General features: G+C 47.5%; 1 protein-coding gene across 2 annotated transcripts in view; it reads left to right on the forward strand.

The window, feature by feature from the left end:
• WDR17 (WD repeat domain 17) overlaps positions 1-27691 on the forward strand; it is a 953840-nt gene that overhangs the window by 569440 nt on the left and 356709 nt on the right. For both annotated transcript variants that reach the window (XM_078677682.1, XM_078677683.1), the window contains exon 17: positions 22901-23056. In XM_078677682.1, coding sequence (XP_078533808.1) covers positions 22901-23056 — 156 coding nt within the window. The remainder of the gene's footprint in view (positions 1-22900; positions 23057-27691) is intronic.

A 27691-nucleotide genomic window follows, 5' to 3' on the forward strand; every position in this document is an offset into this window, starting at 1 on the left:
GTTTATTTCTCATGAGGAGAGCATGTCATTTGGGACACTCGCATAGTGTCTTCGGGAGGTGCTCTAACAAGTTTCTCTGAGGCTTCGTCTTTTATACACAGGTTTATGACACACACACATCCTTCATTACAATCAAGACATTGTAAAGTACGAAGATATTCCAACACGTGGCTACAGTAGGGGCCCTTATCCTCCATACAATAGGAGGGGGCTGTCATGCAGCTGAGTGTGCTGTTGATTCCGTTGGAATGTGTGCTCCTGATCGAATCTCAGGGGGTGGGGTGGTCATGATCAATAGTGGCTCCTTTCAAGAGAGGCGAGTGCATACAGTAGTGGGCAATGAACTGTATCCTCAGGCTAAGGGATGACCAGCGGTCCATGTAGACAATTAGGTTCAGAGGAAGAGGTCATCAAAGGAGGGGTATTCATGGAGGGACAGGAGGGGTTTGGTCAGGCGCGGGGTGCGATTTCTCAGAGACAGAGTCATGCGGGAGGGGAGGGCTCATGACTTGTGCGTGTGAGAGCGGGGGCAGTCGGGGTACATGGGGGAAGCTTGCAGGGTCAGGGAAGGGGCGCTGGTGATCGATCGCAAACTGGGAGACCATGATACCTAAAATGGCTGTCGTGTACGTGTGTGCATGGGTCTATGCTAGCGGGATAACACAGTCAGTGCTTTAGCGATATCCGTTCTGCTTACAACAAGGGGTACAGTGAACACAAATGAACGCCGCTTATGTGTATATACAATGCCAATTTCAACAGTCGCCGCTTTTAAACATAGCTAGTACATTTGTGTTTACCCCAACTGATGGAGTGTACATATAGTCATGTGTGGCCAATGAAATAACGTTCGTCGAATGCTAGCAAATTGTGTGTAGCCATATGCAGTCGATACAATTGGCGGAATACGGTACATATGAATTTACATTCGCTGCGTTATTCATAGATCGGCATAACACGTAGTCGAGGGCAATCAGGAAAAACGTTCCGACATATTGTAGACTCAGGTTCTGACTTTCTTTTCAATGACATCAACATATAGTAAAAAGTGCTATATGAGACTTTTGGACTTAAGTGACCAAAAACATTTTTGAAAGCAACAAGAATTGAGGGAGAAAGTTCAGGAAGGGGGTCTTAGTGAAAATCTCTTTTTCAACGACGAGCCACCACTGGTAGACTCTGTTAGTCCGTTTTTCTTTTCGTTGGCGCTTTTGAGCACCGGCGGTGGAGCTATAAGTCCAGCTCGGAATCATCCTTACGCGTTGCAGGGTGCGATCAGTCCTCTGCTGTTAGATCACAGTCCTGTTTCCTAACCCATTTTCTTAGGGGTGCCTCATGCTGGGCACCTGCGTGTCTTTCTTCTTCCGTGGCAAAATCCCAGTCCATAGTCAAAGTTTATAAAAAAAAGTTTGTTGAATAATCGAGGGAAGAGAGGGCGGAGTGGGGCCAGATCTTTGAACATACCAAGGGACCAAGGGAGCAAAGGACAGCGAGCAGGCGAGCCCAACAGTCGGACTCAAAAGGGGACGGGGGACTTCAGGCACGAGTGGGTCAGCGAGTCGAGGGCTTCAAGGCAGCCCTTCATTCCTCCATCTGCTGAGTTTGAACGCTATGCCTCGTCCCGCGTCTCATTGCTCTGCGGCTCCACCTTTGGTTGCGGTCACACGTGTTCCATGATCTGTGGCCAGGCTGTGCGTCACGTCCAGCTCCTCTCCTCCGGTAATTGGATCTTTGAATGGGTAGAAAACAAGTTTTAGAAAAACTGGCAGGAGAAGACATTTATACCTCTCAATTCCGTCCCCAATCCTATGTAGGTGAGGAATAAGTTCATCGGTCACAGTCAGAAGTCGTCATTTATGGAGTCTGTAGGAGGGCATTGCTATGGAATTCATAACTCTGTTCGGTGCTCATTCGTGACGTACGTGGAGAGAAATTGGACCTTTATACGCAGTGTATTATATCAAACTCAAAATCGAGTCCTTATGTAGAGACTCGCCCTTCCCTTTAACCCAAGTATCGACACTCTTACATTTCCCTTCGGGGTCGGCTAACTCTTGTAAGTGGGACGTTATCGTCATGAAGAAGGGGGAGGGGGTGGACGTAAAACATGCTCTTCTTGGGGAGTGAACGTTAATCAAAGTCATCAATTTCGCTTTCGAGGGTAAATGACATGAAGATGGGGTTAATCGGGGGAAAGGGGACGTTTTGGACAGGGAGCTGGGGTCGATCGGGAGAAGTGGGGTATTCTGGACATCCACATTTAAGTGCAGGGGGGTGGGACAATCGGGGCATTGGGGATCGTATTTCTAACGAGCTGAGAAACAGAAGACCATTGACGTTATAGTTCCCTTAGGAAAAGCCAGATTAGGGGACATCCGTCGTCTTACCTGTCCTTTCCTTCATTTACCAACTCGGGTTCTATCGTTTTGCAGAAAGGAGAGGTAGTAATATGGCAAGTCACAATTGTTTTGGTTTTGGTCAATTTTGCTGAACACCTTTGCGTTCGAGGAAAATCCAATAATGTTTTGTGCCGGAGAGCACAACGTCATCACACACGAAAAGAGGAAACGGGGCTTTTGGAAAGAGAAAGAGAGAGAGAGAGAGAGAGAAAGAAAGAAAAAGAGAGAGAGAGAGAGAGAGAGAGAGAGAGAGAGATAGAGAGAGAGAGAGAGAGAGAGAGAGAGAGAGAGAGAGAGAGAGAGAGAGAGAGAGCCCGCACCCTAAATGGTCCATTCGGTACACGTATGACATGGGGAGAGAAAGAGAGAGAGAGAGAGAGAGAGAGAGACGTGTACAATAATGGACCATTCAGTGCGCGCACAACACAGAACAACAGGGGTTAAGTAACACGGAAACACAAGCAGAGGGATGACGCAGATTCATGCATCACGTACACACAAACTCAGACGGGGGAGACAATACATGTATTATATACAAAAATCCAAGACAAAACATAGAACAGTTATTGGCCAAAAATGATCTTTTTCTGTATGCTGTGCATTCTTAGCATCCTAAGCTCTTTTTACCTTTTTCTTCTCTTTTAACCGTCGGCTGCCCTTACTGGTGGCTTTGATTGTACACACTTACGCCTTTGGCAATTGGTCATGAACTAACCTGGTCGGGCTAATGCTCACGGTGGTTTATTCGAGTCATTTTTAGCAAATGCGTTTCCAGGCTGAGACAACGGTTGGTGTCAGTTGGAGAACAATGGGGCAGCTTGAAGTTACATGTCTAGGAGGGTGCGAAGAAGGATGCAGAAGATTTTAAATGTACCTCACCTCAAAATATTCCTTAAACTTTCCCTATTTAATTAATTGTAGGATGCTTATTCATTAGCGCACGTCATTTTAGTTGTACTATTCGGGGTGCCAAGCGAAGTTATATTTTGTGGTTTTCCCTTCAGGCTGCCCTCCCAGGTGCTAAGTTCAGGGAGTGAAAATAGTCATGGTTTGCTAGTTGCGGTTAGGTACCATAATCAAACCCTTTTTTCCCGTCTCTTCGTCCGCTAGATCACCGTTTTCATACACTGATCGATATTCCGATGTGACCTGCAGAGAGAGGGAAAAAGAAGGGGGGGCAGGGGCTATATTGATAGACACATTAGCGTGCATAAACCCAGAAAGGCTTTTACTTACTGCATACTCGGCCTATCTCCACGGGATGCAGTCCCTGCCAACTGGGCGTTCAAGCCCCGGTGGACCGTTAGTGTGACTCTTTTATACAGGTAGCACATAAAGTATAGGCTAAACACCAGGATCTTTAGCGGTGGCTTTTTGGCTGTCTAAAAAGGAAAAACGCACACAACGAAAACTTGGACCCTTCATTTTTGCAATATTTCTACGTACTATACTTTTTAATCCTTTAAACAGTGGTAATTTATTCGAAAATTACCAATTCACACGTGACAACTATGTTTGCTTTTTCCAAAAATCTTTAATAAGAATGTCGGTGCATAAATATGGGCCTACAACCCCGTGGGCCGGCCACGGAGCAGGCTGGAACTGTAGATGCGGGGATACTTTATTAGTAAAAACTTTAGCGGAGTCAGTGGTCGTTTATTTCATAATAAAAGTGCGAAAAGTGCAATAAAATCATGTCGAGACTTCAGTATGAGCGAGTGTCATAAGTGTTGGGCTTCCAACTTTCAATAATCATGATGTGCAAAACTTAAACAACAATTCATTGTCCGAATGTTCAATTAATACCCATCTGATGTCAATTTACCGTCTGAACACATAATCAGTACCCATCCAATATCAATTCATTGTCCGAACCTATAACCAGTACCCATCCCATATCAATTCATTTCCCGAACTGACAGTACACATCCTGAATCCATTAATTGTCCGAACATGTAATCAGTACACATCCTATATCAATTCATGTGGTTAAAAAAAAAAACCTCCATACATATCTCATGACACCAGGGCTGAACAATCGGGGTACAACAAGGAGTTGAAAGTTTCATTTGCATCGGCGCCATTTTGGGTGCAGTCAGGCAGACCAGGCATAGTCTAAATGTCTACTAACTCGTGGTTGGCCCAGAGCTTCTTTCGGCAGTCCAAAAGTTCCGTTAAAGGGCAAAAGAAAGGATCGGTGGTCTGAACCATCAATCAAAAGGGGAGGGAGGCAACAATGTTCCTACCGGGTCATACTGTGCTTTCACCGGAACTGATCCGAACTGTAGTCTGCAGGATTCTAGTCATTCAAACTGAGGCTGGCGACAGCATGGAAGCGTCGACGTCCTGCGGCTACATTTCCATTGTTCCGTGGGCAATCATGGCAGTCATTCCCTATCGGGGGTATCTGCGGGGGTCGGGGACTCCTGCGGCTCCTCTAGAATCTTCAAGGTTGTGGAGAACTATGGTGGTGGAGTCAATAAGTGACCGGGCCATTCCTTCATGCTGGGCCCGCTCTTGCCAGGTCGATCGCCATTTTGAAAGTTCGGCAGCTACCGGCGATCGCGGGGTCAAATGAGCGGACGGGCTCCACCCTGCCGGGCGAGGCGTTGCAGCATCGCCACAGTGGAAGAACCCTTTTCCGGGCGCCTGGAGCGCTGAGGGTGCAGCTGGGAAGCCTCCACCTGGGGAGGCGGGAGAGGCTTGTTCGCACCGCCTCTCCCTCCCAGTGCACTCCACGGCGTCTCGCTTGACATTTGTTATGGCCGGACCAGGCGATGAGGACGAGGGGGGGGTCGGAGGCATGTGCAAGACATCCCCCCCCCCAGTGTTGTTGCAGCCATTATGGAAGAAAAAAGAAATGCCCCGTCCGTCTTTGGGCCGGGCCTCTGGTTGATGGCGGCCGGACGCTCCTTGCCATGACGGGGAGAGAGGGGAGGGTCGAGGACATAGACATTCCCCCCCTTGCAACTCTCCAGGGTTGTCGTAGCAGTCCCCTTGGCCGGGTCCCTTCGGCCTCGGCCTCGGCCTCTCCTCCGGCTACACTTTACGTGATGATCTCCGGCCGACTGTTGGCAGCAGGACCCGCCCTATATGTGTAGCTTCCGGCTGGGCGTAGCCGCAAACCTGTTGCACTTTGGAAATTTCCAGAATGGGGGCGGATGTCTGCTGACTTGTATCTTTCCCAGTTTGCCGTTATTTGGGCGTGGCAGGCGGTGGGACAGACACGTTTGGGGCAGTGAGGGGCGATGAGCATCGTTGCCTTGTGGCCGTTGCAATGCCACGCTTGGTTTCTCTTACTGTTTTCCGGTTTCTTATTACGGGCTTATTTCTAACGTTTCTTGTTTCTAGGACACTAATAGGTTTTATCATTAAGTATTGTTATCGTTTCCTCGTTCGTTATTTAATAAAAAGTTCATCAGTGGCCTACTGATTTTCGTTTTCCTATTCCTTTCTTTCCAGGTTGTTTCATGCTAAAGTTTCTGTTAACAGGATACAGTGATCACTTCGTTATTATTGCATATGTCCTTTTCACTAGGGGTGCTCTCTGGTCGGGCCAGGTGACCTATCTCTAGTAAATGGTCCGGGTGAGACTGGTGCATCAATCAATGGGGAGTAGATAGGCATGACATATTACAATGGGGGACAAAGGTCCGCATTACCTACCCTTCACTACTTGCAAAGACTAGACAGAGTATGGCGACTCTGTGCTTGTTTGTAAATAGAGAATACCTCCAAAAAGAACCAATTCCAAACAGTCAATGTTCGGGCAAACATTCAATCAATGAGGAATGAAATAGGTACGACGTGTTAAAGGTTTGCGTTACCTACCCTTCACTATCTGCAAAGGGAGAGAGAATATTCCTATTCTTCCCCGTTTGCAGACAGAGAAGATCCTTAAGAGAACCAACTTCGAACAATTCAATGCTCGATTCAATCAATCAATCAATGGGGAGAAAAATAGGTATGACGGATTACAATGGGGACAAAAGTCTGCATTACCTATCCTTCACTATCTGCAAAGACTAAACAGAGTATGGCGACTCTGTGCTTGTTTGCAAATAGAGAATCTCTCAGAAACAATCAATAAGTAATACTAGTATTTTCAAACAATCAATCAATCAATTTTGCAATTTGTCGTGTGTCACGACCTTACCCGGACCGGACCATGTGGACAGTTCTTCGCCTTCCCTTTTCCAGCGCCCGATCGTTCTCTTTCTCCATGTTTTTACCGCAGCATTCCTGTGGGATTCCAGTCAGGACAATAGGTCACTTGAGAGAGGTCCGTTCGGAATCGGTGAAGTTCATTCAATCGGCAGCCGGACGAGGGCCATCTCAAGGCAGGTATACTCCAATCATTTAGATGTTCACCCCATCGTCTGGACCTCTCTTACCGGACCTTATGTCGCTGATGGGCCCCACGTTGGGCGCCAATTGTAGAAAAGTCAGCCCATATCGCACCCGATGCTCAGGCTGCTGGTGCAGGGCGACTCTTCGTTTCCATCTTGAATAATTACCAAATGAAGAGACGGGCACTGGAAGCAGGAAGACAAGGAAAAAGGTTTATTTCTCATGAGGAGAGCATGTCATTTGGGACACTCGCATAGTGTCTTCGGGAGGTGCTCTAACAAGTTTCTCTGAGGCTTCGTCTTTTATACACAGGTTTATGACACACACACATCCTTCATTACAATCAAGACATTGTAAAGTACGAAGATATTCCAACACGTGGCTACAGTAGGGGCCCTTATCCTCCATACAATAGGAGGGGGCTGTCATGCAGCTGAGTGTGCTGTTGATTCCGTTGGAATGTGTGCTCCTGATCGAATCTCAGGGGGTGGGGTGGTCATGATCAATAGTGGCTCCTTTCAAGAGAGGCGAGTGCATACAGTAGTGGGCAATGAACTGTATCCTCAGGCTAAGGGATGACCAGCGGTCCATGTAGACAATTAGGTTCAGAGGAAGAGGTCATCAAAGGAGGGGTATTCATGGAGGGACAGGAGGGGTTTGGTCAGGCGCGGGGTGCGATTTCTCAGAGACAGAGTCATGCGGGAGGGGAGGGCTCATGACTTGTGCGTGTGAGAGCGGGGGCAGTCAGGGTACATGGGGGAAGCTTGCAGGGTCAGGGAAGGGGCGCTGGTGATCGATCGCAAACTGGGAGACCATGATACCTAAAATGGCTGTCGTGTACGTGTGTGCATGGGTCTATGCTAGCGGGATAACACAGTCAGTGCTTTAGCGATATCCGTTCTGCTTACAACAAGGGGTACAGTGAACACAAATGAACGCCGCTTATGTGTATATACAATGCCAATTTCAACAGCGCAGCTCTCATAAACGCGGGCTCCTTACCCAAACATAACTTGGAAATTTTGGAGCTGATCACGAATCAACAGCTGGACATTCTGTTTATAACAGAAACTTGGGGTGACATATCGTCAGGTCCGGATTTCTGCGCAGCGCTACCGGAGGGCTACTGTGTAACCAGACTGGACAGACCATCAGGTAAAGGCGGAGGACTTGCCATAATCCATAAAGCCCTATACCCTATTAAAACTGAACCTATTCTCAGCCGGAACTGCGAGGCACTTATATATTTCCCTCAACAATAATTAAGTATTCAAAGGTACACTCCTCTACCGACCCCCAGGTCTCCGCAAACGCTTTCTTACAGCCTTAGATAAGATCACAGAACCTCTGATTGGACCTTCGAACTACACTATTCTAGGAGACTTTAATTTCTACCTAGAATCCTACACCGATAAAGACACTGCTCAACTTATCACTGATCTGCTAGCGGTTGGCCTACACCAGCTAGTATTAGGTTCAACGTACCAAGCAGGCCACACCCTGGATGGCCTGTTTACCAACAACACCGACATATCGCTGCTTGAAGTGCTCCCCCTACCCTGGTCAGACCACGCTGCAGTTATCTTCAGTCTTAAGGCTCATGACCCTAATCCGCCACATCCCAAAGCACAAATCCCTCAAATGATCCGAGATTGGAAACATCTAGACACCCCTTTCCTCACCCACACCCTTACCTTATCCCCTTATGAGGCATCCTCCAATCCCACCCTAGCCTCTAACAGCTATCAAAAATGGCTCCTGGATGCTCTCAGTGTAGTAGTCCCCACTAAATCTATTTTTCCCAATCTCTACACTCCTTCGGCTCCATGGTTCTCGGAGGACTGCTGAGACAGCACTGCAGAAACCTCGAGCGACTTTGGCGCAAACCTTACAGTATTCAGGACAGACAATGCTATAAAGATGCCTTAGCCATTTATAAGCGTTCTATAATCTCTCATAAAAGCGCGTTTTTTCGATCTCAAATCGAGTCTGCCCAAAACTCCGCCAAAAAGTTGTTTCAAGTAGTTACTACCCTCTCAACGCCTCCAGTAGCCCCCTCAATAGAGACATCTCAAGAGCTATGCGACTCCTTAGCTGACTACTTTGCCACCAAGGTCACTAATATATTCTCGTCTTTTTCCTCTTTATCCCAAACAGAAGGACCTTCCCGTCGGTCCACGCCATCCTTTCACCTCTTTCTCCCCGCCACGGCGGAAACCATTAGCAGATATGTGTCTACTATCCGATCAGGCTCCCCTCTAGATCCCTGCCCACTCTCGGTATTAAATCGCCTCCCTGATGCCATTACTTTACCTCTTAAAGACATCTGCAACTCCATGTTCCACACAGGGGTCTATCCGGAGATATGGAAAAGAGCAGTGATTAAACCCCAACTAAAAAAGCCATCTTTGGACCCCTCGCAGTTAGCAAACTATAGACCTATAGCTTGCCTCCCTTTTCCTGCTAAGATCTTTGAATTCCTTATGAACCATCAGCTCTCGGAATATGTCAACCAACACCATTTACTGGACGACACCCAGTTTGGGTTCAGGCAGGGCCACGCTACCGAAACGGCACTAATAAAAGCAGCCGATGAAATCAGGACAATATTAGACCAAGGCGGGGCGGCGGTCCTCATACTGTTGGACCTATCTGCCGCATTTGACACGGTCGATCACTCCATCTTGATCGACCGTGTCTCCGCCTTGGGGGGTCAACCACTGAGCCAAGGATCTTTTAGCCTCCTTCTTAGCCAACCGCACACAATCGGTTAAACTGGGTACATTCTACTCACCTACCTTCACCTTGCCGTGCGGAGTACCCCAGGGATCATCGCTAAGTCCGACACTATTTAACATCTATGTGTCGGACTTGGCGAGGGTCATAAAATCTCATGGCCTGAGTTTAACCACCTATGCAGATGACACCCAACTGGTGTTGTCCATGCACAAGGATGGGGTAGCGGTCGCCTCGAGATTCCAGGACGGCATGCGAGCCATCAGCCACTGGATGTCGAGGAACTGCCTAAAATTAAACTCGGATAAGACCGAGGTCATGATCTTTGGCAACATCTCCCCGGGATGGTCTGACAACTGGTGGCCAAACGATATGGGCCCCCCTCCAGAACCAGTCACCAAGGTCAGAAACCTTGGAGTCATATTTGACGATAAATTGATATTCCACCACCGCGTCAATACAGTGGTCTCCTCTTCCTTCCTGGTTCTAAGAAAAATCAAAAAGCTTCTTCCATACCTACCAGCAGATGCAGGCAAAACGCTTATTTCCACTCTGGTCTTTTCCAAATTGGATTACTATAACTCTCTCCTGCTTAACGCCCAGGAACAGGTCCTAAATAAACTACAGTCCATCCAAAATGATGCAGCCAGGGTTTTACTTTCCACCCCCAAGCATCAATCAATCAATCAATCAAAACACTTGTATAGCGCACTACTCACCCGGAAGGGTCTCAAGGCGCTTGGTGGGAAGGGGTCCGCTACTGCTCGAACAGCCAGGTCTTGAGGTGTCTCCTGAAGGCGAGGTGGTCCTGGGTCAGCCGAAGGTGGATGGGGAGGGAGTTCCATGTCTTGGCCGCCAGGTAGGAGAAGGATCTGCCTCCGGCGGTGGCTCTTCGGATGTGTGGTACGGCGGCGAAGGCGAGGCTAGTAGACCGTAGCTGGCGGGTGGGCGTGTAGAAGGTCAGGCGGTCGTTGAGGTACTTGGGGCCCAGGTCATGGAGAGACTTGTGTGCGTGAGTGAGGAGCCTGAACGTGATCCTCTTGTTGACAGGGAGCCAGTGCAGGTCCCTCAGGTGGCCGGAGATGTGGCTGCGTCGGGGGATGTCCAGGATGAGTCGGGCGGAGGCGTTCTGGGTGCATTGGAGTCTTTTCTGTAGCTTGGCTGTGGTTCCGGCGTAGAGGGTGTTTCCGTAGTCCAGTCGGCTGGTGACGAGGGCCTGGGTGACCGTCTTCCTGGTTTCGGTCGGGATCCATCGGAAGATCTTGCGAAGCATGCGTAGGGTGTGAAAGCATGATGAGGAGACGGCGTTGACTTGTCTGGTCATCGAGAGGGAGGAGTCCAGGATGAAGCCTAGGTTGCGTGCGTGGTCTGTTGGCTTGGGAGCGGTGCCCAGGGCTGGGGGCCACCAGGAGTCGTCCCAGGCGGAGGGCGATGGTCCCAAGATGAGGACTTCCGTCTTGTCTGAGTTCAGTTTCAGGCGGCTGTTCTTCATCCACTCGGCGACGTCTTTCATCCCTTCGTGCAGGCTGGTTCTGGCGGTGTCGGGGTCTCTGGTGAGGGAGAGGATCAGCTGGGTGTCGTCGGCGTAGGAGATGATGTTGAGGTTGTGTTGGCGTGCGATGGCAGCAAGAGGTCTCATGTAGACGTTGAAGAGGGTGGGGCTGAGAGATGATCCTTGCGGAACGCCGCAGATGACTTCAGTGGCCTCCGATCGAAATGGGAGGAGGCGGACTCTCTATGTTCTACCGGCGAGGAACGAGATGATCCACTCCAGTGCCTTCTCTTGGATGCCGATGTTGCTGAGGCATTGAACTAGGGTGCGGTGGCAGACAGTGTCGAACGCTGCAGAGAGGTCCAGGAGGATGAGTGCTGCTGTTTCCCCGTTGTCGAGCAGGGCTCGGATGTCGTCGGTGGCTGCGATGAGGGCGGTCTCTGTGCTGTGGTTGGCTCTGAAACCGGACTGCGAGGGGTCGAGGGATCCGTTCGTCTCGAGGAAGGCGGCAAGCTGTCTGTTGACGATCTTCTCGATGACTTTGGCGGGAAAAGGGAGGAGCGAGATGAGGCGGAAGTTTTTGAGGTCGGTGGGGTCCGCTGTTGGTTTCTTCAGTAGCGCGCTGAGCTCGGCATGCTTCCAGCTCTCCAGGAAGGTGGCAGTGTTGAGGGAGGTGTTGATGACGTCCCGGAGTTGGGGTGCGATGGTGGAGTGGGCCTTGTTGAAGACGTGGTGGGGGCAGGGGTCGGTCGGAGATGCGGAGTGGATGGTGTTCATCGTGCGGGCTGTGTCTTCGGTGGTCACCGTGGTCCCGGTGCGGAGGGTGGCGGTGGGGGGCGTTGGTTCGACGGTTGGGTGCGTGGATGGTGCGCCGAAACTGTTGTGGATGTCAGCAATCTTGCGGTGGAAGAACGAGGCGAGAGAGTCGCAGAGATCTTGCGAGGGAGTGATGTCGTTGTTGCCGCTGCTGGGGTTGGAGAACTCCTTGACGATGGTGAAGAGTTCCTTGCTGTCGTGGGCGTTGATGTCCAGTCGTTCCTTCAGTGATTTCTTCTTGGTGGTGCGGATGAGCTGGTGGTGCTTGCGGGTGGCGTGTTTGAGGGCGGTCATGTTGTCAGTGGTCTGGTCGAGGAGCCAGGCTTTCTCGAGGGTGCGGCAGGTCTTCCTGGATTCCTTGAGTTCGTCGGTGAACCAGGAGGCCTTCTTGCTTCTAGGTCTGCTGGGAGGGTTCTTCAGTGGTGCGAGGTCGTCGGCGCAGGCGGTAAGCCACTGCGTGAAGTTGTGGGCTGCTTCGTTGGGGTCCGTCGTGCTGGCGGGTGGGTTCTGGCTGAGGGAGGTGGTGAGCTGGTCGGCGGTGATCTTGCTCCAACTTCTGTGAAGAACCTGTTGCGGGTGGTGGTGGATTGTGGTTCTTCTGAAGCTGAAGTGGACGCAGCTGTGGTCGGTCCAGTGGAGTTCGGTGGAGTGGCTGAAGGTGATGTGCTTGCTGGAAGAGAAGACGGGATCAAGCGTGTGGCCGGCGTAGTGGGTGGGGGTGTTGACCAGTTGCTTGAGTCCAAGGTTGGCGAGGTTGTCCAGCAAGGTGGCGGTGTTGCGGTCCTTGTTGTTCTCCAGATGGAAGTTGAGGTCCCCTAGGAGGATGTAGTTGGCAGAGGGGAGGGCGTGTGGGCTGATGAAGTCTGTGATGTCTTCGCTGAATTGTGTGCGTGGTCCCGGGGGTCTGTAGATGAGGGTGCCTCTGAGGGTTGTCTTTGGGTCGGTGTGAATCTGGAAGTGGAGGTGCTCGGCGGCGGCGAAGGTGTCGTTGGAGTCGGTCGTGATGCGGATGGTGTTCTTGTGGACGATGGCGATGCCTCCTCCGGTCTGGTTGACGCCGTCCCTCCTGATGATCTTGTACCCGTCCGGGATGGCGATGGCGATGTCGGGGGCTGAGGAGGCGTTTATCCAGGTTTCCGTGAGGAAGGCGATGTCTGGTGATGTTGTGTCGAGGAGGTTCCAGAGTTCCACGGCGTGTCTGTGGATGGAGCGGGTGTTGAGCAGGATGCACTCGAGGTTGCTGCTGGTGCTTGGCTTGGCGGGTGCGGTGCAGGTTCGGAGGCAGGTGAACTTGCAGGTTCTGCAGGTGAAGGGTCCGTGGATGCGTTTCGGGGCGGCCCGGCAGCAGGCGGGGTTACGGCCGGCATTGAGTGCGTTGAGGGCGGCGGTGTCGTAGGTCTGTCGGGTCATCTTGCAGCGGTGGGGACCAGGGGTCCTGGCAATGGGCGCGGTCCAGGCGTGGACGGGCGCAGACGGGCTTGCCTTCGGCGCGCCTTCGGCGCACAATCGGCGCGGCCGCGCGGTCGCCATTTAAGGCTAAGTGGGAGGTAGGAGCAGCTGGGAGGTGGGAGTGGGGAGGGCACAGAACAATAGGGGGCGTGGCCGCGTGAACGGCAGCGGGAAGCGGGGAGCGGGGCGGGCAAGGCACAGGGGGAAAACAACCACGTTTCTACAATAAGGCTAAAGAAATACAACAATACTTACAATAGGGGAAAGAGATACAGAAATACCACAATTTACAGTGACAATACGGCGGAACTGCAGGGAGCGCACAGCGAGGCTGTGAGCAGCAGCGAGGGGCGAGGGGCACACACACAGCTGGTGGCCGTGCGGCGCGGGGGTGTCCTGAGAACAGGTCACACTCACCTGCGCCGCGCGGTCGCCATTTAAGGACAAGTGGGTGGGAGGAGCAGCTGGGAGGCGGGAGCGGGGAGGGCACAGAACAAAAGGGGGCGTGGCCGCGTGAACGGCGGCGGGAAGCGGGGAGCGGGGCGGGCAAGGCACAGGGGGAAAACAACCACGTTTCTACAATAAGGCTAAAGAAATACAACAATACTTACAATAGGGGAAAGAGATACAGAAATACCTCAATTTACAGTGACAATACGGCGGAACTGCAGGGAGCGCACAGCGAGGCTGCGAGCAGCAGCGAGGGGCACACACACAGCTGGTGGCCGTGCGGCGCGGGGGTGTCCTGAGAACAGGTCACACTCACCTGCGCCGCGCGGTCGCCATTTAAGGACAAGTGGGAGGGAGGAGCAGCTGGGAGGCGGGAGCGGGGAGGGCACAGAACAAAAGGGGGCGTGGCTGCGTGAACGGCGGCGGGAAGCTGGGAGCGGGGCGGGCAAGGCACACGGGGAAAACAACCACGTTTCTACAATAAGGCTAAAGAAATACAACAATACTTACAATAGGGGAAAGAGATACAGAAATACCACAATTTACAGTGACAATACGGCGGAACTGCAGGGAACGCACAGCGAGGCTGCGAGCAGCAGCGAGGGGCGAGGGGCACACACACAGCTGGTGGCCGTGCGGCACGGGGGTGTCCTGAGAGCAGTCAATTCTCACTCAATTGCCGCAGGAATCCGGCAATTGCACTGGCTGCGCGTCAGATGCCGTATCAAATTTAAGGCGCTTTGCACCGCCTATAAGGCAATGCACAACTAAGGACCACATTACTTGAGGAAAGCATTTGCAACCTACACCCCCAACAGACCCCTCCGCTCATCTCTGACCTGTCTCCTACCAGTTCCTCGCACCAGGACAGCTTCCTGGGGAGACAGACGTTTTCAAGTGGCCACGGCGAGACTCTGGAACACCCTCCCTTTCTCCATCAAGACCAGCCCTACGCTTATCATTTTTCGAAAACAATTGAAGACCTGGCTCTTTGACCAATGACCTCCTTCAGTGTACTGCATGTCCTTTGTTAATCCTAGGCGCCGAGACACCTCCGGGTATTTGCGCGCCATACAAATCTAAAAAACATAAACATAAACATAAACAAAAAACCAAAACACAAGCCCAGACTTCAAACGCGCTGTATAGTCAATGTTGCACTAACATGTTTATAACTCACCAAAATAACAGTGTAAGTTGTGCTAAATATGGCATGTATATTTAAACCAGAACTCCTTAAAGTGGTTGTTGTCAGATCATCTCTATTTCATTTGCAACAAAGCTACACGTTTCCTAACGCCAGCGGTATTTGTAGTGCTAGATTCAAAACTACAATTCCCAGAATTAAATGATGCTTGTTAAAAGCTCAGCACTTGTTATTCCCTGCATCTGACTCGGGGAGAAGGTCGATAAATGAAGAAAAAGTCACGTTTTATGATCCGGATAAAAGGGATTTTATTTGCATGTTTTCCGTGTTCAACTACATCCCAGCACCCCAAGAGGAAGCAATACATCAAACAAATGTGCTTGTATTTGTAAACAAGAAGAACGTGCAAGGATAGGTAAGCGCACAGGGGCAAAACAGCAGGGAATAATGTAGTGCAATGCTGCCCTAGTTCAGCTCGTAGAGACGGAGGGCTTCATTCCTGCAGCAGATGGGGTCTCCTTTCTAAAAAGTCATCTTGTACAAAGGTACACCCTGAGTGTACCTTGCATGACTCATCATTGCACCTTAGTGAGTCCCCTCAGAATAAAAGTGGAAAATGGTCGATCCAGTGTTTCTCCATCATCATTAGTATTGCCTCCAGGCAAATGAGGTCTCCCTAGCAGTACCTAGGCAGACATAATTCTGTTGGAGCCCTTGGCTCATGTACAGCCTTTCTTCTTCAAAGGCGCTGTAGATGTACCCATGCAACAACCTGGGTTACCTCTCAGTAGGACTGTACCCCACTTCTGTAATAACGTTTCTCAACGTGCTAATAATATTAGCATTTACTAAATTTGTCATGTAGACAAATCACTTTTGGTGTAGCTGGAGTAGACTTGGAAAAACAGTATGTGTAGATTTGCCAGTTTTGTTGCAGCATCAGATCACAGCCATTCTGAAAATTGTCGCCATGCCTTTAGCTGTAAAGACAATAGTCCCCTTTTCCTTAGCACAACAAAAGGACTGCAGATTAGAGCCTTCAAACGGAACTGTTTGTTTTTTAATACATCACCTACATCGTTCTCGCCCTTGATTGTTATGCTATTGTATTGACTGTACTTTTTACTGTATTCTGATGCCTGTAATCGATACACCTACGCTCATAAAAAAAAACACAAATAAAAATAAGTGCTCACACAAAATCCTGCCTACAAACCCATCATAGGCCCAGCACTCCAAGAGAAAGCTTTACATCAAACAAATGTATTATTTCCATTAAAATCTAAAGTTGTTGTGTATTTATATTACATATTTGTGAAAAAGTCAAACAATATTTCCGTTGCATTTCCATCAGTTCTTTCTTCCAGGTTTTTTACTCGTGTAATGTCTTGTCTTTTCCACATACCTAGGAGCAGTTTCTAGACCGGAGTCATTCTCTGATTTTATCTCTACATTTGCATAGGTTTCTCATAGTTCCCTGCTTAATATGGCTCAATTTAACAAGCATTGCCATAGCCAATAGTTCTTGCCTTTGGGACCTTATAAGTGTTTAGCCATGCAACAGTTGGTGTTGTTGCACCAAGGATGTTGTGCTGCATAACTAAATACTTATAAGGTCCCAAAAGTGAGACCTATTGGCAATGCCAATGCTTGTTGAAAGTGGTGGACGCTCGATTAGACTGAATCTCCACCAGGTGAGAGTTTCATATACTCGGGACAGATGTGGTTGAAAGTGTAGGCGTAGATTTTCATTTTATGAATCTCAGAGGCTTTAGCTGGAGGGAGCTGGTTTTCTGTAGGGAGTACAAAGCAAAACCAAAGGGGATGATGGACGGAGTGTTGAACAATGCAAGCACTCACCCCCAGTCAACTGATCTGGTTTTAATCTATCATCATTCTTTAGCTCACTCCGCCACCCCAGTTCAGACATGGCCATATGCAAATCAGTCTGACCCTGTGCCTCATGGGAACAGTCCAGCCCGAACTGCCAAGCCGTGTCTTCCCTGGACCAGAAACAAGCATCCTGGGACCGGTTTCTGGCTAATCAGCCATCATCAGCCAGGCTAGCTTGAATCCAGGGTTGAATGTATGACATCGTTCTGCATTCTGTCCATCAACTGTTGTTTTTGCATTTGTTACCTTGAGTGGAACGGGTATACTCAGACGTGAGTCCCGTGCTCTCCATGCCACTGGACTCAAGCTATCCTGGCTAATGAGGGCTGAAAGCCCGAAACCGGTCCTAGGATGCTTGTTTACAGTCCAGGGAGGACCTGGCTTCGCAGTTCGGGCTGGACTGTTCCCTTGGGGAACAGGGTCAAGGCTGATTTGCATATGGCTGGGTTCAAACTGGAATGGCATGCTGAACAAAAAAACGATGGATTTAGGCCCAGATGGCTGTACTGGGGTAAATGTATGACATTGTTCTGCATTCTGTCTATCAACTGTTGTTTTTGCATTTGTCACCGCGAGTGGGACGGGTATGCTCAGACGTGAGTCCCATGCTCTCCATGCCACTGGAATCGAGCTATTCTGGCTGATGAGGGCTGAAAGCCTGAAACCGGTCCTAGGATGCTTGTTTCCAGTCCAGGGAGGACCTGGCTTGGCAGTTCGGGCTGGACTGTTCCAATGGGGCACAGGGTCAAGGCTGATTTGCATATGGCTGGGTTCAAACTGGAATGGCATGGTGCGCAAAAAAACTATGGATTTAGGCCCAGATCTCTGTACTCGGGTGAATGTATGTCATTGTTCTGCATTCTGTCCATCAACTGTTGTTTTTGCATTTGTCTTCCCGAGTGGGACGGGTATGCTCAGACGTAAGGCCCGTGCTCTCCATGCCACTGGTATCAAGCTATTTGGGCTGATTAGGACTGAAAGCCCGAAACCGGTCCTAGGATGCTTGTTTCCAGTCCTGTCCAGGGAGGACCTGGCTTGGCAGTTCGGGCTGGACTATTCCCATGGGGCACAGGGTCAAGGTTGATTTGCATATGGTTGTGTTCAAACTGGAATGGCATGGTTATCAAAAAAACGATGGATTTAGGCCCAGATCTGGGGTGAATGTATGACATTGTTCTGCATTCTGTCCATCAACTGTTGTTTTTGCACTTGTTTCTGTAGGGAGTGGCTGCCTCATGAAATCGTAAGCTTATTTGGAAGGTAACTGAGTTCATCATGCTCAGGGCTTTGTGCTTCAAGCACATTATTTTCGTCGGGAGAGGCTCATGGGAAGGTGTGATGTGGTCAAACCGTCTCATTCCTTTTATCAGTCTTGCTGCTGTACTTAGAGTCACCCTGAATGGAGCTGTTCAGGATTTTGGCAATCCCAGTAAGGTCGAACTACCACAGTCCAGTTTCAATATGACTAGTGATTGTAGAACCGTTGTACATATGAAAGCACCTTGAAATACATGAGCTCAGGCTAAGCACTGTATTAAAAAGGAATTTATTTTGTACAGCACACATCATAAGCTGTTGTGTTTCAAGGCGCTCTCATATATACTGACGACTCATGTTAGCTATTCATGTCCTTCAAGCGACATGAGCAGCCAACATCACATGCTGAAGGACTGATCCTCTCTCATGCAAGAACAGCCATACTTGCTGACTCCTCCATGACCTGTGATGATGTGGGAAAGGTACGGGTAATGAGGAAGATTCATACACAAAGCCTGGAGTGATTGCCAAGTGTTCCCTGAAAGTACCAGAAAGATGCTCCATATGCACAGCACTCTTTTAAAATATGACACTGCTGCACATTATTAGTGGGTGGTCCAAATTCAGCACTTAGGCTGCTTCAGATAAAAAACGAACAATCCATGAATACAGCCACATGCACACTAGCGCATGTGCCTCTTAAAATTGCTTAGCTGTCTAACATGTTAGGGTTGTGAATGTCAAGCAGCCAGGGCATTGTTTTGAAAAGAAATTTGGATGGTAATTGCTATTTGCAAATACCATCCACATGACTAAAGATATTGGAAGGGCAGAGCACTTATTCCCTGCATCAGCAGCAAGTCCTGCCAAGTCATGTGGGGAATGTGCCCTCATACACCCAAAGGCGCTTTGAGATCATGAAGTGAAGCTGTACATCACAGATCATCGAAAGCCGCCAGGCAAGCCCACTCCTGCTGTGACTTGAAAGAACTGATCCATGTCACCTCTTGAGGCTGATTCCACGACAGGTCCTCTTCGTGGCTGAGCTCATCTTGTAAGTCCAAATCCAAGTTGAAGCAGAAACAGCAGATGGTGTAGCAGGACTGGACCCCATTCCTCCACTTTCTAGCTAAAGAGAAGTCAGGTCAGCCTCCATGGCACTTTATTCTGCCCTTAGTGGCACACAACCAACCTGTGGGAGGCAGGACTCAACATTTTCTCACAGGGTGTGGCTGTCTATCACATCCAACAAATGGATCCTCTAGAATAACCAGCAGGGCTATGCTGTTCAATTTCCTTCTAACGCACCACGGCTTCTGGCTAGATCAGAGTGGCTCTCAAAGGAACCCCTACCCATTTTACTGCAAGTGGTACTGCCCAAGCAGCAATCGGGATGGGCCAATCTCAGACAACCTTGTTGCTCCTGATATTTCCTTGCGCCTAAGAAGGATGGAGGCATTTGTTCTATTTTAGATCTTCTCCCTCTGAATGCCTTCCTGTAGAAGGACAAACTAAAAATGTTTACTGGCCCAAGTCCTGTCTGATACAAAGAAAATGGAGCAACCCTGTGTGTTACTTGGTCAATTTCACTAGACCAATGAGTTGTGTGGGCAGTGTGTTGTGGGATTAGGTGCTATATGGCTACTAAGGTTACTATGCAGTATCTGTTTGGTAAAATAGTACAGGTCCTGTCTGCCCTGGGGCTGAGTGACTGGTGAGTAGTAATGAACCTACAGGATGTAAAGTTGTATGTACCTGTCCTGTAGTCATATATACGTTTCCTGTATTTCAAAGTCTACCAGGATACAGTTTTCCATGCTCCCCTTTGAGCTTACCAGTGCCCTTGGGAGTTTCACGAAAGGGATGGTGGTGGTCAACGTCCATCTTCTGAAGTTGTGGATACCTGTCTTCCCATACCTCAACAACTGGCTGTTGAAGGCAGGCTTGCCACAATCAGGCTTAGCCCACCTACAGACATCTGTGAACCTTCTGACATTATTAGGGTTCTTGATCAACAAGCCTAAATCATATCAGACTCCTTCCCATTAGCTTCTTTCAATAGGAGCTTTTCTTGAAATGTTCATTTCAGGATCTTTTCTCTATTGCAACGAGTCCAGGGCATTCAGGTCATGATCCTGATGTTTCGGCCTGGTTCCTGGATCTCAAGGAAAGCAGCACTGAGGCTTCGTAGCCAAGGAGTCACCTCCTTTAGTATTAACTGCTCCAAAAATGTGTTCCCAGTCCACCAATAACTCTACAATATACAGATTTTTAAGAGCATTATTTTTTTAATTTTCTGTAGTGAAACACTGTGCCTTTACAGTTACCTTAGACCACTTTCATGATTAATAAAAGTTGTACAAAAGAACGTATTAAGAGTGTTCAAGTGGGATCCCAAGTCATAGTGCTAGCAAGGGAATAGATATTAGGATATAGGACAAACATAGATTCCTGAGGGTCAACTGGTCGGCTAATAGGGTGACATATAGTTTTGTTGGGTAGCATAAGTAACAGGAAAAGGAGGAAAGATGCTGGGTTTACAGTAGAGGCTACTGTTAGTCTGGCTGAGAAGGTTTTACTCATTCGCCACATCATGTTATTTACTTCAGTCAACTGATTCTTATAGGTCTGTAAAATAGGAGCTTTTCTTGAAATGTTCAGTTCAGGATATTTTCTCTATCACAACAAGTCCAGGACATTCAGATTCTGATTCTGATGTTTCAGCCTGGGTCCTGGATCTCAAGGAAAGCAGCACTGAGGCTTCTTGGCCTGTTGGCCTAATGCATCCTGCTTGTCCACTTTGCCAGCTCACATATTCTGGCACTGCAGTGGGATCTGAAGTCTAGGTCTGTTCAGCACCAAGGGAACCTGATAGACATCATCCCTGTTTTGGGGGACATTGCAAAAGACCTGCAGTGGTTGCTGCTGGACAGCAACCAGACCAACAGCTGATCCCTCTCCTTTCTCCACCTAAAGCTAATGGTGGTGACAGATGTCTCACTACTAGGTTAGGAAAGCTATCTGGGAGAGGTGGAGAACTGAGCCAAGGGCTCTGTTGTCTGGCAGAAATAAATGATTGAGGCTTCAGGTCTTCCACCTGATGTTGAAGCCCTTAGTGCTGCCCATCAGGGGAATGCCAATGTAGAATCTCACGGAAAACACCCCCTCCATGTGGTACTACAACCAGCAAGGGGGAGTGGAATCCTAGGTCCTGTAGCAAGCGTTTCTGCATCTCTGAGTTTGCCTGCAACATCAGGGCACTTCCTTGACTGTGAACCACCTGATAGGATCTTCAAACACTGGGGTGGATGAGCTCAGTTGGCAATGCCTGATTGATCAAAAATGCAGTTACACCCTGAGGTGGCACAGGGCATCTTCTTACAGTGGGGAGAGCCCTGGATGGGTGTTTTGGTGCCATTGAGAATAGTTGTGGATCTCATATTTGCTGCCAAGTACCCATCTAGAGAGTCAGTTTAATGTTGTGAATTAGGAACAAGTTTGTGGCCTGGTGTGGAGTCACAAAACACACTCTCTGGAAGCCAAACTGTCAAATCTTTTATTCTTTTTTGGTTTCTGCCAAGCAAGGTCTTTCAGTGGGCACTATTAAAGGTTATTTGTCAACCATTTTGGCCTTTTTACTTTTACTGGACCAACCATTCTTACTTAAGTCACTTGTGATGCAGTTTATTGAATGTTTGACACATGTTCCATTCAAAATCGTTTCTGTTGCCACAATGGTTCAGACGTTCATTCCTCATATGCACCCCTTCAAGTTAATGTGTAGCTGCTCCTTGCATCTTCTGTATCTCGGACCTGTCTTCCTCCTTGCAATCACCTCAACTTGTCTTGTGTTCCCAGTCTAAAGAAAACATTATGTATTGAATTTTCTGTAGTACAACTATGTGACTTTACAGTTACCTCCGAGCACTGTCATGATTAATACAAGTTGTACAAAAGAACGTACCAAGAGCGTTCAAGTGGGATCCCAAGTAATATTGTTAGCGAGGGAATAGATATTAGTATATAGGACAAATATGGATTCCTGAGGGTCACCTGGTTGGGTAATAGGATGACATATATTTTGTCGGGATAGCGTAAGTAACAGAAAAGGGAGGAAAGAAGCTGGGTTTACAGTAGAGGCTGCTGTTAGTCTGGCTGAGAAGGTTTTACTCATTCACCACATCATGTGATCTACTTCAGCCAACTGCTTCTTATAGGTTTGTAAAATAGGTGGGATCACAGACTGTTATGATTATCTCACAGGGTTAATAGTTATATCCTTTTGCAGTTTTTATATTTTTGTTTATAAAAGTTAAAGGGATCTTCAAGACCTCAGCGTATTTCAAATTGCAGAAGATGCTGAGAATTGTGGCATATTGGGTGGTGGTTTAATTATTAGTGTTTACATGGTCTATCTCTTTACTGCCCTAATTGTTTATGGTGCAAGTGTTTATGGATAGTCAATAGAATCTTATCAGTATTGAGGTAAGTGTATTGGATGCTACAGCATTTTTTAGAGGCTGGGCTGATTACAAATGGGGCTCAAATGGTATATAAAATGTTTCAGTTTCAACAACCTCATCAAAGACATCCCGTGTGTTCCACTTTCTCGTACTTTCTTTTTAATTACAGATTAATTATACTTCTACTGTTTCAGCCCCTTTATTTACTTCATCATCTTACATTTTGAAGCTACATGCTTTCCAAAACGTATTCAAATATTGATTTGCTCCTCTTGTGATAGTCCCAGCTATTGCGCCACCCTAGAAGTACATATATACTCAGTCATTTGGAAACATACAAGTCCCCCTATTTACTGAATTTGCAGTAGGTTGTGTCTGTCTGACTCTGTATTGCATTGTATATTTATTCATACAGGCGCTTAACATTTTATGATTTTGTGTTGAACAGTCTAAAGCACAAGAACTAACAACCGTAAAGATGTCCAAGTTTGGTGGTGGCATTGGTGCACCAAGCAAGGAGGAGAGGCTCAAAGAGGCAGCTGAGATACATTTACGTCTGGGACAAATCCAGAGATACTGCGAGCTGCTGGTGGAGCTTGGAGAGGTGAAGTACATTAAAAAAAAAAAGCGTTCGCTATGCTGAATGTTTTGTGAAGATGTCAGAATGCATCTGAAGGGACAGTCGTGTTATTTCCGAAAACGGTGTCCAATATTTTGTTGAAAGTAATGTCCTTCTTACAGCTAGTTGAAATGTTTTTTGTTATCACTTATTCATAGCTATTATGACGTTCTAATACGTGGAGATCTTTCTAGATGTTACAGGGTCTAATGAAAGTAATACGTCACTAATCAATCGACAACTGTTTGCCACTAACATGCTAAATTTGATGTGTCCCTAAACTGAGATGTATCACAAACTGGATATTGCAGTTAGTTGTATTACTAAAGAGGCATTATGAGTGGTCTGTAACACAAACATATAGCGTCATTCACTCACACAACTCTCAGACCCCAACCCACTCCAAACGTAGCTACATATCTTCTTTTTCCTGGCTCAGCTACAACGGACCACCAGCTTCCAGTGGTTCAGATCTATTGTTTGTTGGCCGTGTAACAGTGGCTGTGCAAATGTCAAACAACACATAGATCTTATTAAGATTTTCGCCAATAATGGGTAGGTTCCTCCTGGTCTCCATTATATCACGGTGAAATAGATAGCTTGATTGGAAGGGAATGAAATTGGGAGAATCTTAGTAACAAACATTTCTAGAACTATGGCAAGGAAAAAAATCTACATTCAAATTATCTTTGGGTAATTTGATAAGGCTACTAAGAAATTTGGCAAGCTGGGTTCTGGTATTACCTTCTCTGTTTTATGTTATTATATCTCTTATGACTGTGGTCCCACCGATCAGCAAGTGATGTCAGTTGTGGGCAGGTCACAAAGTGATCATACTATCTGATCAAGCTTCGGGAAGCTCAATTAAAACATGTCTCTTGGCTCAGCATTTCACATTTTCAAATGAATGACCACTAAGTGAAGAGGACTTTACTGACAGGCATCATTTGCTGCTCTCCATCATTTTAATATTTCTTCTCAGGAATCTTTTATTCTTTTCATTTTCAGGACTGCTCCTTCTCCCTTTCTATATTGGGTCCATTTTCACTGCCGCCGTTCCACCTCCCACCTGCCACTGTAACTTCTGAGATTGGAAAGGGAGTGTTGGCAATGATTCTGGGGCCCTGGAAAAACCCTCGCTGGTAGGACTGCGGTGGGGAGGGCTGGGGTAGCCTTGGGCAGAGGAAACACCCCTTTTGGTACCGCTCACCGCTGCTGAATTTGGACAGGGCTGTACCCTCAATTAGTAGGAGGATTTTGAACACTTGGCCCACTTTAAAGGACTCTTACTAAACAACATCAAATCATGGTTTTATCAGAAGTTTAAGTCCATTGCCTCAAGGAATACTCAACAGTCACCAGTACCAGCAGTTATGGCCTTCCTGCTCTTTGAATGAAGGGGGCTTACCCAGCTTAAGGTAAACACTTCTACTAACCCTCAGGTTCACATGTTTAGAGGGTAGTCTGCCCTTCTGAGCCTTTTTTATTCAACTGGTACTGCCTCCAAGCAACAGCAGCTTCAATATAAGGGCTCTGTACATTCCCTCCTACTTACCCCTGGTGTTCTCCTTAACTGCCATAGATCTTCTGAGACAGACAACACTCTACCCTTGCACTTCCTAGCCGGCCAGGTTCACAGCTTCTTGCAGGATGAGTGCCCACTTCTCCAGGCACTATAGCAGGCTCAGTGTCGACAGAGGTCATGGTCTGTTCTCCTTCAGGGCACTCTATCACGTAACTGTCTACTAGGCCTGGGAGAGAACCAGGGATCAGTTGTTGTCACCAGACCTCTGAGTCATTGCAAGAGAGTCTGTTGCAGGTGTGGATGCACCCCTGAGGTTTTCTGACAGAGGTTTACAGTTGGGCTGGCCCTTCCTCCTATTCCAGGCATGTTCACAGCTCTCCCTGCCTGTGCATGCTGTTGTTTTAATAGAGGTAATTCTACACCTATTGGAACATCCATCCAATGTAGAGATGCCACATCATCCTTCCATCTCTGTCTGAAACCAAAGGAACCAGCCAATGGCTGTCCAACCCCTACAAAGCAGGCTGAAAATAATTCAAGATACATTCCTTTAACATCAGGGCATGCCAGCATGCCAGCTGCCTTGGCCTGTAGACCCAATCTACTTCTGTCTAAAATCTTCAGGGGTGGTTGCCTCCTGGACACCAGTGACAGAAGTCTGCCCTCTCCAAATTATTCAGGTCGTGCTATTCACCTACCCTAAGTAACTGCATCTTACATACCTGCCCCCTTTCTCCAGCAGGGTACATTTATTCTCACTGAACTGATCACTGGGCCTTTGACATGCCAGATGTGGACACATTAATTAGCTCCACTCAGTCAGGCAGTTTAAAGGGCAAATTCAATTAGTAACTGGCTCACTATAGAATCCAGCTATAGTGAAAATAACCTTAGATTTAGATTCTGCACCCAGGAAATTATAAGCAAAGCTGTGACTCTAGTCCTTGTAACTTGAACCAACCCAAAGTTACAATCTAATACATAAAGATAAAGTGCAAAAATGTGTAAATACACCAGATCAAAAATTAACCCAAAAAGAATTGTGAGATTCTTTTCACTACGCAACTCTATTATAGCAATTTAGATTGAGTCCACATTTGTGACAGTGCTACAAAGGGTCTTCCTCCCTCAGACTGTTCTTGCAATTGTGTTTTCACACATACGTATCACGCGCAGCCTGCTGCGAGTCCCTTACCGCAGATATCCACAGGCTCCTGACCGTATATTAAAAGGTGAACTCTAGAGGTTTTAGCTCATGCTCAGTTTCCACAGAGCATAGGGTGAGGCTCCATTTGTGGGCCTCATGCCACAGCAGAAGTCAAACGCCAGAGGTCCAAAAGTAAAAACCTATTGTTTATCTTGGGTAAAACTCAGTTCACTACATTCCTTCACCCCTATTTCTCTCTATCTTCCTCTTCCCCTGTTTCGCTGTGTCTGCGCCCCCCTTTCTCTATTCACTCTCACTTTTCTTTTTCTATCTTTCTCTCTATATCGCTTATCTGCTGCTATCTCCCTCTCTCTATCACTTTTGTTTGTCCTATTCCTCTCTTATAAACAGTTTTTCTAACTTTGAATCTTACACGTTCTCCCTCTCTTTCATGCTTGTTTCTCTCTATCTCTTGCTATCTTCCTCTGGCTTCTGTCTCTTTACCTCAATCATGCGCCTCTCACTTTCCCTCCCTCACAGTCTGTCTCCCTCACTGACTATATTCTTATGTCCCTCAAAATATACTCGGACACTTTCTTTACCTTTCTGCCCTTTCTGTTGCGCATTCTTCTCTCACTTTCTCTCTCTCACATTCTGTCCCCCTCACCCATTCATTCCTACGTCTCTCAAAATATACCCCCACTCTCTTTACCTTTTTGTCATATTCCTGCCAACTTCCTCCCCTTCCCTTAGCATCATCAATTTACATTTCTCAGGCTTTCCTCACACATGTTTCCTATCACTTTCTCACTTGCCTCCCGATATTGTTCTTTTCTCTTCTTTCTCACACCAATCCTGTGTCTCTGCTTTTGTCTCTTTCTCCTTCATTTTCAACCTCCTTTATTGTATTCTCTCTCTCACCCTTCCTCACCCTTTCCTGTTAGTGGAGCTTGATGGCTGCTCTTTAGGCACTGAACACAAGGAATGCATGACACAGAGTTGTACTGCTGCCACATGCCTCTCCTCCAACCTCTTCAGAAACACCCAGCCTTCTGGACTCTCCTAGCCAATCACGATGATGCACAGCCAAGCTATCATGCGCACTTAGAGGAGTGAAAACCAGTCCTCACTCTGCTCTGGTGTCACAGAGCCTCACCATTCCCCAACTCCAAGTGCCTCATAGAAAAATAAAATGCTAATAAAGTGCTGTTATTATCCCTTTTTTTTAAGACACTGCTGAAATAAAAGTGGAGCGACACGCCTCTGCCTTAGCAGAGGTGCCGCCACTGTTTAGGGATGGAGCATCAAGTAGTCCTTTTGTTAGACTACAGGTGTGTCATGATGTTTACTTTACTTTACTAAGTGAGCCACTCTTTTTTGATAACTTAACTTTGATGACACAGTTATGTTTGATTGCTGATTTCCGGCTTTTTTAATAAGATGTTTGTGCTGTTTGGATGCCCTTGCCTGTTATAAACACTATTCACAAATTGCCTTTGTGTATTTAATTGTTTCACCTTTGCCTTTATGGTAGCATGTAGATGAGTTTACAGATGTTTTTGGTACTTAAAGTAAAGATATGCGAACATACATGCTTTCCTAAAGATGTCATGAATATACATGCCCTTTTTTATATATTGTTATGATGTGTATGCCTTCTATGTTTACGACTCCTTTGGTGTTGGGAAAATATATATCAGTTCACCAGCGACGCATTCGTGGTTTTAGTGGCAACACACTTGAAATAAGACATAATATTTTAAGATATCTATTGTGTAGCAGCATTTTAATTCTATTAACAAGTTCCTGTAGGAGAGTCTGAGGGGTAAGATGGGGAACAAAGTGGATATTTTGAGGGTAGCACAGTTTTGGACCATTTCTAATAGCAAAGCTTCCCTAATGGGCATAGTTTCTGAGAAAGATATGGTACATGATGGGGTCTTAGGAA

This window comes from Lissotriton helveticus, chromosome 2_1 (assembly GCF_964261635.1).
Source record: "Lissotriton helveticus chromosome 2_1, aLisHel1.1, whole genome shotgun sequence".
Lineage (NCBI taxonomy): Eukaryota > Metazoa > Chordata > Amphibia > Caudata > Salamandridae > Lissotriton > Lissotriton helveticus.